This window comes from Bos indicus, chromosome 2 (genome assembly GCF_029378745.1).
Source record: "Bos indicus isolate NIAB-ARS_2022 breed Sahiwal x Tharparkar chromosome 2, NIAB-ARS_B.indTharparkar_mat_pri_1.0, whole genome shotgun sequence".
NCBI lineage: Eukaryota > Metazoa > Chordata > Mammalia > Artiodactyla > Bovidae > Bos > Bos indicus.
Genome location: NC_091761.1, coordinates 88353467 through 88366780, shown reverse-complemented (window position 1 = coordinate 88366780; position 13314 = coordinate 88353467). Strand labels below are relative to the sequence as shown.

At 38.5% G+C, this 13314-nt stretch overlaps 1 protein-coding gene across 11 annotated transcripts in view; it reads left to right on the top strand.

The window, feature by feature from the left end:
• Positions 1-13314, top strand: part of FTCDNL1 (formiminotransferase cyclodeaminase N-terminal like) — a 158078-nt gene that overhangs the window by 3105 nt on the left and 141659 nt on the right. For all 11 annotated transcript variants that reach the window (XM_070769879.1, XM_070769854.1, XM_070769850.1 and 8 more), the window contains exons 3-4: positions 2011-2106; positions 3634-3786. In XM_070769879.1, coding sequence (XP_070625980.1) covers positions 2011-2106; positions 3634-3786 — 249 coding nt within the window. The remainder of the gene's footprint in view (positions 1-2010; positions 2107-3633; positions 3787-13314) is intronic.

Sequence of the window (13314 nt, the reverse complement as noted above, 5' to 3'; positions counted from 1 at the left end):
TTCTAAATATTATTTGTTTTTACTTTCACACTTACACAAAACACAGTGTATTTACAGGTTTACCATCACTTAAATACAAAAGCTTTGTTATTAAATCAACAGCTTTTTCGGCAACAGGTGAGTATTAGGGTCATAGCCCTGAAGCATTTGAAACAGTCTATTTTAATTTCTGGTTGTCATTTTTTATTTGGTTATTGCTTTTCATGAGAGAGAGGTGCTTTTCCTGGGCCTGTTTCTAACACTGAGCACATTTAAGTTACCATCTAGCAACTTTGGGGGGCTAGGAATGTCTGTGAAAATTCCTGATAATTGCTGATAGGAAAACTCCTCTGGAGCCAGCATGCAGCTGTGCTTTTGCATTCTCTTTGTGGGAAGAGCCAGCTTGGGCCCCACATTGTGAGATAGTACATCTAATGGGATTGGGTGAATGTGCAGAGACACATTCTGTGATTAAGTGACTGGGCAGAGACATTTGTGGAAGTCACACACTGATGGACACCTGGGTCTCAACTCACAGTTTTTATCAGCTTATTAGTGGCAGCAGCTCAAATGGAATTATAGCTATTATACTCTATTACAAATACCAAACAATTTACTTCTGCTGAGATTCATACTGACAGCTCCTCCTGCCAGAAGTAATTTTTTTTTCTATATGCATGCTTAAGAAATTGCAGGAGAGAGTGTTTCATTCTTTCAGTATTTGAATCAATTGAATCATATGAAACTGAGAATAAAAGCTTTTCAGAAGAAGATTTCAGATGAAAGAAATAAAATTATCTCTTTTCGTCTAAAAGCTAAAGTATGTTGAAAAAAACACATAAAAAGGAGGTTGTATGATCTCGTTCCTGCTCTGTCTTTCATAGTTTTAAAAATGCAGGGAAGGTAGCACTAGTTAAGAAAATGACCTGCTGTTTTACAGATACTTTAAAGGCATTTATTTTTAAGTGAGTGGAATCAAACTATATCACCTATATTTTTTCCAATTAAGCAATGTGAAAACATTTAAATAGTCTGAAAGGTCTTACGTAAAGAAAACTGAGTTATAAATTTTAGACCTACACCAGGGTAGGTCTCTGTAGATGCTCATTTGGTTATGAGTGAGTGACATAAGTTTATCTTTTCACATTATTAAAATTAATAGCATAGGGCTGCTTTAAGCTCTGTAGTTCCGTATGTAACTTATTTTCCCTCTCCTTGAAAAGATTAATTGTTAAGCTGCCAGGGGACAGAGCGACAAAGGTATAATGGCATAGTGAAAGGCTTAATTACCGCCTGAAAACTTTTGTCCTTCACTTTGAATTTGCTTTTGTAGGCGTATGAGGAACTTTTAAGGAGCTTGAGCAAGGCTTGTAAACTTCAAAAATAACTACGGGGTTATGGGTGGTCACCATACAAGGGTATGGCAGCTTTCTCCTCCAGGTTACACGTTTCAGTGAGTCACACGTGGCTGAAGCCTGGAAGTTGTTAACATCTGAAGGCTGTTGGTGGCCTTTGAAAAGGAGATGCTGGAGTCAGAACAGTTTCTAATAGGCAGGTGCATGTATCCCAGGAACCTCTGCTCTAGGCACTAATTGGCCTATCCTAGTTTTTCCAGATGTTATTTTTTGATCCGGTTTGATCTCTGGGTTTGGAAGGAAAAATTGACAAGGCATAGAAGATGAGATTGAAAGGGAACAGAATTTAGTGTGATACGATTTGGTAATAAAAGAGACTATCATCTTGGACTGAGTTAAGAGAACTTTGACAAATTCAGAAGCAAGTGCAAGAGAAGGTCTCTGATAGACACCGAAGCCTAGTATCTGAGCTGAGCCATCCGATTGTAAAGGAAGACAATGAAGGACATGGACATTACTGTCTATGAATTTCCTGACTAGTCAGTGTCACTTCAGAGGTCACCCCTTACCCCAAATTTTTCTGTTAAGCTAAATTTTGTTGTATCAAGAAAAATAAAGTATTAAGGTTTCACCAGAGAAAAAAAATTCTTGCATTTATGTGTTGTCTTTTATATAGGACAGAGACATCCTGAAGTATCAGTGCTCAATGTATTTTCTGATCCAGAGTACAACAGATCAGTCATTACAATAGCAGCTTCTATTGATGAGTTAGGTAAGATTTCAGTTTCTTTTTCTATGTATGTCTTTTGGTGAAGGGTCGGCTTCCAGTAAACCCAAATGCTCCTTAATCTTTGATTTCCTGTGTTAATCTGAATACTCTTTTCCATACATAAGAAGTCTACCTCAAAACTGCATTCCTTCGTTTTTCTGAACAGGTACATCTTTGAGATATGCATTTCCTACTTCCTCTTCATTAAAATGAATCTTGGGGTCCAGTATTTAATAACATTCTTTCCCTGAAGATGATCACATATTTTTTGTGGTTAAGAAAAATATCTTCAGATTTTTTTTTCATATGTATATAAAGATAACTTTTAACCTTTATTTTACTTAAAAAGAACAAGTCAAAGAGTTTGTAAAATATCTTCAGATTTTAACCTGTGAAGTCGTAGTGTTGAATTTGCTTTCACTGATAAGCTGACTTGAAATGAAACATGCTAAGCAGTTGTGTTTTGAGTCAGGAGCCTGAAATCTTGAGATGGTCCATTGGGTGAAATGAAATGGGTTTCATGTGTCCTGCTGTAAGGTTTAGTGGGACAGCTTGAATTTGAAGGATCATACTTGATTAAACAAAAATCTGTATCATCCTTAGCATTGCTTGGTAAAGAATTTAAATTATTTTCAGATAAACTTGGTTTCAGCTTAGCAGATTGTCTTTTCTCAAAAGGTACGTTTGTTTGGAAAGCAAAGAGCTGATGGATGATTATCAGCAAATGACCAAAATGGTCATACTGCACTGCTAATGAAAACTCAAGAGTAATAACACTCTGAGGTGTCTATATGTATTTAGATAGAATAATTAATAAACCTGGAGAAGGAAATGGTAACCCACTCCAACATTCATGCCAAGATAATTCCATGGACAGAAGAGTCTGGCAGGCTACAGTCCATGGCGTTGCAAAGAGTTGGACAAGACTAAAACGACTAAACACACACAAAATTTAATGACAATCTAATTATAAGAGCAAAACTAAAATACTTATGGTATACTTTCAAAAACATATTTTTGTCTTTGTTGTTCAGTCACTAAGTCATGTCCAACTCTTGGCATGAGCTGTAGCACACCAGGCCTGACTCTCACTATCTCCCAGAGTTTGCCCAAGTTCATGTTCATTGAATTGGTGATGCTATGCTATGTTTGTCTATTTTAATATAAACTCATAAAATATTCTGAAGATAACAAAGAATTTTATCAGATTAATTTGATAAAGTTGAAAAAATTAAAAGTAACCAATTGTAAAAAAGGATACAAAGTTTTTTTAAGGCCAGTAAACTTTGCTTTCTTCTTCCACTTTGGGAAGTAAAGAGTTGGAAGAAATGTGAAACTTTGTAACACTTGGGGAGTGGGGAGAGGGGAAATGTTGGATCTTACATTTTTCTTTGTTTTGGATGAAAAAACAATCTTCTGTACATTTTATGAAAGGAACACAAACTGGTAGGACAGTAATAATTATAGCTGCTTCCTTAGATGCAATTGAAAGTTTAATGATCTTATTTTTTTTAATTTTACATTTTTAAGGCAATTCTGTTCTGGCTGCCTGCTTGGAAGCCTTCCAGTCTATCGATATGGAGGTTCAGGAGGGGATCCATCCTTGCCTAGGAGCAGTGGACCTGATTCCCATTTACCCTCTCTCTGGTGTCGGAGTGGAAGAGTGTGGAGCTGTGGCCAGAAGTAAGAGAAAATTTGGGGGAAGTGGGTTATTCCTTAATGGAAACCATTTTTACAAATCAGAACAGCTTGTGACAATATAATCACTCCTCCGTTCCCTGGGAAAAATCGACCTTGAAGACTTGTGTCAACAATAAGCTTTCATCGGTTGCAGTGGCACACACAGTGTCTTTGTGACTCATCCTTCCACTTTCTATCCCGTGACGCTGTGGAACACTCAGTGCTGTGGGATGCAGCCACTCGATCATTGTGTCCCCTTACAAATCCACGATAGACCAAGAGGAAACAACACTAGTTTTTAATGAGTTCCTTAGACTCTTCAGGGCAGAACGATGGTGTGTTTCGCCCATCTGTGTTCTATTTTCTCGAGCAGGGGTAATGATGAGGTTGAAAACCCACTTAAATGTTAACTCCTACCCCTTTTTCCTCTGATTTTTTTTTTTTTCTTCTCTTTTTTCCTTGTGTACAACTCTCTATAAGATTTTCTTTAGAACTGAACTGTCACATGCTTGATTTCAGCCCCAGAGGTAAGTTTAATTTGGAAAATTTGAGCTATGTCACTTGAGGTGTTTTTGAATTAAGCAAATTGGGAGAAAAGAAAGACCTTTTGCCTGGACTGTCTCGCTGGTTAATTATGAGATTCAGAGGCCCATAAGCTTTGGGGGAAAGTCCGCTGTAGGATGATTGCAGACTTCTCTCTATGACCTCAGAAATCCTCTGTGGTATTGCCTCATTTTTAGGTAACAGGGAGGTGTGTAACATTTGGGATGTAGATTTGGACTCTAGCTGAGCTGCGTCAAGCCCTAGAAATAGGAAAGGAGGCTTGTTTCCAAAGGTGTACCTCACTGCTTGTGCTGCATTTTTAACATGACCTGACAATCTGTGGATTATTTCTCTGGGGAAATCTTGGCCCAAAATTTGGTTTACTTTTCCTCTAAGAAAGAGTTAAAATTCAGCACGGGGAAAAATACATTTCACACGAAAATGAAGAGTTCAGAATTGTTCAGACCAGAATAGTGATTTTAATTGTCTTCAAAACAATTATGTTCGGTTATATTAAATCTCAAATTAGCTAGTACATGAAGTTCTTCATTACATCAGGACTGGTCCACCCCAGATTCTCGGCCAGCGTAGGAGACAGTTGACAACAGGAGGGTCTGGACAGAGTACTTCTCCCTTCCTTTGCCCTTTTACTTCATTGGCAGCTACTGTACCTCATGATTTAAACATGGACATTTCTAATTAAATGTGAGCTCAGCTGCATTCTTGAACTAATTTATAACATTCAATTTGAAATGTAATAGCTTCAATCTTCATCTGATTAAAAACAGTCATATACTGTACATGGTTACTATTTTGATGCTCCAACATGCAGTTTTTATTTTTACATTCTCCTTTCTACACAGCTGTTCATTTAATATCATCCATTTTTTTTAAGTTTTTAAACTTTTTTTGGTAACAGCATGCTCAAGCATTCTTATGAGGAAGAAGTGTTCATATTCTAGGATCTCACTGTTCTCAGAACAGTGACAGGATGTTTTCTACTAGGGTAACTGCTTCTCATGGAAACTACATTAAAATAATAATTTAACTAACTTTCTTTGGGAAGAAGGGCAGTGGAGAACATTCCAGTGATGAAGAACATAGTCAATATGTCTGATTCACGTATGCTTTATGTGCAAAAATTCTGAATGATATATTTCAAACATTTTGAAAACAGTTGGAAGCTTGATTATTCCTTAAGGAAGGGGTTCTTAAAGTAGCGTCCAAACTTGGTATTCAGGGAACTTATAAATAATGTTAGAGTCACTTGCAGTTTTTTATGATGTATATTTGTGTATACATACATAGCTACACAAACACATATCTTTGCATATAATTTTAGTTTAAGAACTTCCACCTCGCAGTTCAGTTCAGTTGCTCAGTCATGTCCAACTCTTTGCGACCCCATGAACTGCAGCACGCCAGGCCTCCCTGTCCATCACCAACTCCTGGAGTCCACCCAAACCCATGTCCTTTGAGTCGGTGATGCCATCCAACCATTTCATCCTCTGTTGTCCCCTTGCCCTCCTGCCCTCAATCTTTCCCAGCATCAGGGTCTTTTCAAATGAGTCGGCTCTTCGCATCAGGTGGCCAAAGTATTTGAGTTTCAGCTTCAACATCAGTCCTACCAATGAACATCTAGGACTGATCTCCTTTAGGATGGACTGGTTAGATCTCCTTGCAGTCCAAGGGACACCACAGTTCAAAAACATCAATTCTTAGATGCTCAGCTTTCTTTATAGTCCAACTCTCACATCCATACATGACCACTGGAAAAACCATAGCCTTAACTAGACCTTTGTGGACAAAGTAATGTGTCTGCTTTTTAATATGCTGTCTAGGTTGGTCATAACTTTGCTTCCAAGGAGTAAGCATCTTTTAATTTCATGGTTGCAATCACCATCTGCAGTGATTTTGGAGCCCCCCAAAATAAAGTCAGCCACTGTTTCCACTGTTTCCCCATCTATTTTCCATGAAGTGATGCAACCGGATGCCATGATCTTTGTTTTCTGAATGTTGAATTTTAAGCCAACTTTTTCACTCTCCTCTTTCACTTTCATCAAGAGGCTCTTTAGTTCTTCTTCACTTTCTGCCATAAGGGTGGTGTCATCTGCATATATGAGATTATTGATATTTCTTCTGGCAATCTTGATTCCAGCTTGTGCTTCCTCTAGCCTAGCGTTTCTCATGATGTACTCTGCATATAAGTTAAATAAGCAGGGTGACAATATACAGCCTTGACGTACTCCTTTTCCTTTTGGGAACCAGTCTGTTGTTCCATGTCCAGTTCTAACTGTTGCTTCCTGACCTGCGTACAGGTTTCTCAACAGGCAGGTCAGATGATCTGGTATGCCCATCTCTTTCAGAATTTTCCACAGTTTATTGTGATCCACACAGTCAAAAACTTTGGCATAGTCAGTAAAGCAGAAATAGATGTTTTTCTGGAACTCTCTAGCTTTTTTTTTTTTTAATTTAAATTTATTTATTTTAATTAGAGGCTAATTACTTTACAATATTGTATTGGTCTTGCCATACATCAACATGAATCTGCCACGGGTGTACACGTGTTCCCAATGCTGAGCCCCTCTCCCACCTCTCTCCCCATACCATCCCTCTGGGTCATCCTAGTGCTTTTTCGATGATCCAGCAGATGTTGGCAATTTGATCTCTGGTTCCTCTGCCTTTTCTAAAACCAGCTTGAACATCAGGAAGTTCACGGTTCACATACTGCTGAAGCCTGGCTTGGAGAATTTTGAGCATTACTTTAGTAGTGTGTGAGATGAGTGCAATTGTGCAGTAGTCTGAGCATTCTTTGGCATTGCCTTTCTTTGGGATTGAAATGAAAACTGACCTTTTCCAGTCTTGTGGCCACTGCTGTTTTCCAAATTTGCTGACATATTGATTGCAGCACTTTCACAGCATCATCTTTCAGGATTTGAAATAGTTCAACTGGAATTCCATCACCTCCACTAGCTTTGTTCATAGTGATGCTTTCTAAGGGCCACTTGACTTCACATTCCAGGATGTCTGGCTCTAGATGAGTGATTACACCATCATGATTATCTGGGTCGTGAAGATCTTTTTTGTACAGTTCTTCTGTGTATTCTTGCCACCTCTTCTTAATATCTTCTGCTTCTTTTAGGTCCGTAACATTTGTGTCCTTTATCAAGCCCATCTTTGCCTGAAATGTTCCCTTGGCGTAAACATGGTTAAAAGTCAAATGTACATAGTTTGTTCCCCAAACTCTGAAGACCTACATAACTTCCCTTTCCCCCTCACTATGCACATCCTTCTATTTCCTTCTCCCCTGAGCCAGGTCTTTCAATTCTTTTATCTTATTATTTAGGATTCAAATCCTATTTTGGTACTTTTTTTTTTTTTTAATTTTCAGTTCAGTTCAGTTCAGTTTAGTCACTCAGTTGTGTCCGACTCTCTGTGACCCCATGAATCGCAGCACACCAGGCCTTCCTGTCCATCACCGACTCCCGGAGTTCACCCAAACTCATGTCCATCGAGTCGGTGATGCCATCCAGCCATCTCATCCTCTGTTGTCCCCTTCTCCTCCTGCCCCCAATCCTTCCCAGCATCAGAGTTTTTTCCAATGAGTCAACTCTTCGCATGAGGTGGCCAAAGTATTGGAGTTTCAGCTTTAGCATCAGTCCTTCCAAAGAACACCCAGGACTGATCTCCTTTAGAATGGACTGGTTAGGCATTGTCTATTGACTTCTCACTGTAGAAGATGAGAATTTAGCTTCCTTTCACCACATCCCTCACGTCCAGTGTGCGTGCAGACACACAGACACACACACACTTACATTTTTTGGATCAGTATTTAGTGGTCACGTTATTATCACTATATAAACATTATTCACAATGAAGCATTTAGACTTTTATTATTTTAAGTAAGTAAGTAAGTAAATGTCGCTCAGTCGTGTCCAACTCTTTGCGACCCCATGGACTGTAGCCTACCAGGTTCCTCCGTCCATGGGATTTTCTAGGCAAGAATACTGGAGTGGGTTGCCATTTCCTTCTCCAGGAGATCTTCCCAACCCAGGGATCAAACCCAGGTCTCCCGCGTTGTAGGCAGACGCTTTACCATCTGAGCCACCGGGGAAGTCTTTCTGTAAAACCTTTTCTTTTTGCTAGAATTGATTGTTATCTTTTTGATTGTTTGTTTACTCAAGTTGTTTATATACTTACCACTGATTTAACACCAGACTCTGTCAATAATAACATTTATCCCTGCATTCAGATAAAACACATCATGTATTGACTGTTCCATAAATTTTGTCTTCTTAAACAACTATCTTTTAGAACTTTTTGATCTGATTAGAACCAGTTACTCTAAATTTGTTGAGGATAACTGTCATCATAGCATTTCCTATTACTATTTTCCTAGGTTTTCCCTTCATCTTTCTGCATTTTGGATATCCTGGTTCCTGAATCCCACATCTTCTCTCCCTCCCCACCCCCGCTTTATTTTATGCCCTTGTTTTAGTGGAATGTATCCTCTTCTGGCTTTATAAAAAATGAGGGGGGAGGAGGAGAATAAATTTTTGAGAACTAACATGTCTGAAAATGCCATTATTTTACCTTCGTACTTAATTTTTAGTTTGCCTAGGTATAGAATTATATGTTAGAAATGATTTTACTTTATTTTGAAGACATTGTATCGATTCTTATTTCCATGTTGCTGTTGAGACTTCTGAAGCCATTATGATTCCTGATCTTTGTATATGATCTGTCCCTTCTCTGGAAGCTTGTAAGATCTTCACTTTGTTTCTAGTGTTCTCAAATTTCTCTGATGTGCCTTTACATGCATCTGTTTTCATCCATTATGCTGGACACACAGTAGGTCCTTTGAGTCCTTGAAACTCATCCTTCATTGCTGGAAATTCTCTTGCGTTATTCCACTGATGACTTCTGTTTTCTCAGTTCTTTCTGGAAGCCCCATTATTTGGTTACTGAAACTCTGTACTGGTTCTCTACACTTACTTTCTCTCTTTTTTTTAAATCACTTTGTATTTTTACAATAATTACTTGCAAATGTCCTCTACTTTATATCGAAAGCCTTCAATAAGTTTTTCATTTCTTCTGTATTAGTTTCCAGGTGCTTTTATTTACTCTCTGAGTGTTCACTTTTCTAAATAACATCCTGGTCACATCTCATGAATATAGTAGCAATGTATAAGTTTTGACAGTTTCTTCTTTCTGCATGTTGTCTGTTCCCACCTCCCTACCCCCACTTACACCCCCAGGTTGCTTTCTCCTGTTTTGTTTTAAAACCTTCCTCAGATGTCAGATGATCATTGGTTGGCTGCTTACTCCAAGAGTGGACACTGAAAGACTGAGTGGATAATCTGAGGATGTAAGTGAGGTTTGTGGCCGGGTTGTTTCTTTGGAGAACTTCTACTATTTCAGTATCTTTGGGGTCTTTCTTCTTGGGTTTTTCTGGTTTCCTAAAGAAGAATCCACCAGTCTTCAGCCTGGAGTATTCAGCTGTCCATGATTTAGGAACTGAGTTGCAGAAGAGACTAGAAGAGTCTCAGCAGTTAGTATGCAAATGTTCCCTTCATTCCCCTCTTTTCCTGAATCCCCACTGCCCTCAGCTGTATCCCCTAGTCCAGACACACATAGTGTTTACCTCTTATGTCTTCTGCCAGGTCCCCATCCATGTGGAGGGGGTGGGATCTAACTGCTGCTTAAACAGACTTTCCACCAGTCTCCCTGTTTGGAGCTGTGGCTTTAGCTTCTATCCCAGAATGAGGTCACCAGTCGTGACCATTTCCAGGTGCCTGTGCTGTAAGTCAGGCCGCTTCTCTGCTGTCCAGGGTCTTCTGCTCGTCTTATATCCGTTCTCCAAGTTTCAGTCCCATCGCTTCCTTTTCCATTTCTGTTTGTTTGAGGGAATCAATGCTTTGCAAATAGATCTCTTTGACATCTTTTTTTCTGGGATTTTTGGAAGAAGTGAATGTAAACATAGGGATGGATCTACACTTTCGTCTTTACTAAGTCCCTACTTCTCTGATTCCTCTTGGTGATTTTGATTATCTTAGATCCTTCAAGAGTGCAATGAATTCACCTAATTGGAACCAAAGATAAATTTACAGGAACATTGTTCTTTTTTCTGACTTCTACCTCATAATCAAAGGTATTTAGTCTCAATTTCTAGACTTCAATTATTCTTTTATAGACTGATTACTGTGGGCCATTTGCTGCGTGTGTATTTTCCACTTGTTCCTTGCTCAGTGTTTCACGTGCCAGAAACAGTGTCTCTGAAATGTGACCTTGTTTCTCACTCACACTCAAACCTTCCTGCTGCTGCTAAGAAGGACTAAATGAAGATGGAGGGGTGGGGTCAGAGCAGGAGGTGCTCAGACAAATCCCCCCAATGATTTGCCAGTGAAAGTGGGCTTAACTAACCTGTGATTTCATAATATTCTGCTTTGAAAGTCTAGACCATAGCTATGAGTACTGTAAATCATATGGAAACTTGCTTTTTGTGCTATGTCATTAATCAAATGAAATGATGTTTATATAATGCTTTGTGAATTGACATTATTTAGAAGATTGGAAAGATAAAATGCTAGTTAAATAAGTTACATAAATAAAGATTTAGCACTTACATGATTGGTTTTTTTTTTAATTTACCTTAAAATATATGACCATTAATGAATTTGATTAGATTTATCAGGCTTGTTAGGTGATGTTTCAAGTGTTTTTATGTCTTGGAGAACATGTGCCATGACAGATTCACACGACATCAACACTTGTGTGGTAGTCTTAAGACCCTTCGATTACCTTATTACAGATTGTCAAAACATGGGCTGATCTGGCAAATCAGGAACAACTTTTTACTTCAAGAATTTCCTACTCTGATTCTCCAGTTGCTATGGAGATCATCTCATAAAACAGCCTTGGATTTCATTGCTATTAATCAGTATAGATGTTGAGTTCTGATATTGTTCTCTCTACCATTAACACTACCCTCATTGCCATAACATAAAAACAATGGTTGATTTTACAAGCATATGTTAACATAGTTTAAGGACATAGCATTTACTTTGAGATTTACAGGATACTGCCATCAGACAAAAAGCTGGTAAAAAGGGATTATGCATTGGGAAAGTTCTTAAAATATCCAAATTGATTTCCAGCAACTTGAGTATACTTTAACTACAAAGAAGAGTTATTAGGTTGTTCATAAATGCATATTGCTACAGGCTTAATAAATGCAACAAGATTATATCTACCACTGTAAAACAGAGCTACTCATAAGGAAGAAGAAGGCCAAATGAGAGGACTGGGATAAACTAGGTTATTCTTCCATGACTGGCAGTTACCGACACACACAGTCAAACTTGCAAAAGCTGCTCTCTTTCTATCACTTTGGCTCTGCAGCAACCTGAAGTCCAAGTACATTAACAAACACTCCGTGGGCATCCCTTGGCCAGTGGGGTGCCTGAGCCTGTGGATGGATGATTCTAAGGCCCATTCCAGCAAGACCAAGCCCCAGTTGCTCACAGCAATGACTGGTGTAATAACACTCCCTTGTACTGGCTTTTCTTTCTTTCCTGTTTCACTCTTGGTGTGTACTGAATAGATTTTATTGAAAATTTTGACAAGAATAAGTGTATTATTATTTTATTTAATTAATAAAATAATTGTTATGCTTCCCAGTTGGTGCTAGTGGTAAAGAACCCACCTGCCAATGCAGGAGACGTAAGAGACATGGGTTCGAGGCCTGGGTTGAGAAGATCCTCTGGAGAAGGAAATGGAAACCCACTCCAGTATTCTTGCCTGGAGAATCCCATGGACAGAGCAGCCTGGTGGGCTACAGTCCATAGTGTTGCACAGAGTCAGACACATCTGAAGTGACTTAGCACAGCACACATGTGTATTATAAGAATCTTCTAATTGGGATGAGTGGGTGGAGTTCATGAAATCTTTGCTGCCTGACTTTATACTTCTCATAATTCTTCCCTAGTCTAAAAGTCTATAGTTTAAAACTGGGAGACCCCTACCCCACCACCACTTCACCTAGGGAAGGGGTCTCCTAGAATACTCAGGATTAGTCATGGGTCACTGTGGGAGATATTAACACTCACCCTTTACTAGCATAGGCAGGTCTGGGATCTCAAAGTTTAGAGGTTCTAAGTTTTCTGATTTTCAGTATATATATATATATGTATGTGTTTGTGTGTGTGTATGTCTGTGTGTATAGCACCCAGAAATTACATTTATGTCATTGCTAATGTTGTTTTAGACAATATTGACCTAACAGAGGATTTATAGCAAATGATTCATATGATGCTAACTGTTTTGAGCCTAGACCTCTAACCAAGGCTATGCTTTTCCTGAATTCCTTTCCATCTGTCCTTCCTAGTATATGCAATGATTTCTAGGCCACTAGGATAAAAAATTCTGAAGAAATAATGTAGTGATGCTAGTGGCATTGATGGGCCTGTAAAACTAAGTGCATCAGCACAAGTCTCTGTACACCCTCATGTGTCCACCAGCCTATCCACCTGGTCTCCACTTGGCAAGTGAGGGTGTGCTTCTCAGGAGACCCAGAGCATGTGATAATAGTAATGATGGCAACACAGGCTATCCTGAAATGCTTTTATAATAATTATAGCATTATTTATTAGATTTTCATTTATTGTGTGATTCAAAATTGCATATATTGAATACCTCACATTCCAATTTTAATTAACCAAAATATATCATCAGGTAATGTCTCAAGATAAAAATTGTTGTGCCTCCCTTACCCTCATAGTCTATACATGACAGTTTCCTGGATAGTCTAAGTTATCTGCTACCTTGAGGGAAATAGAATTGTTATTATTATTTTTTTTTTTTATAGAATTGTTATAATGAGAGTGAGGAAGTAGCCATCAGTGTTTGTGTGTGAATTTTTAGGAGCCATTTAATTTTTAAATTTTTTTCTTAATATATACATTTCATTGAATGATAGTTGACTTACAA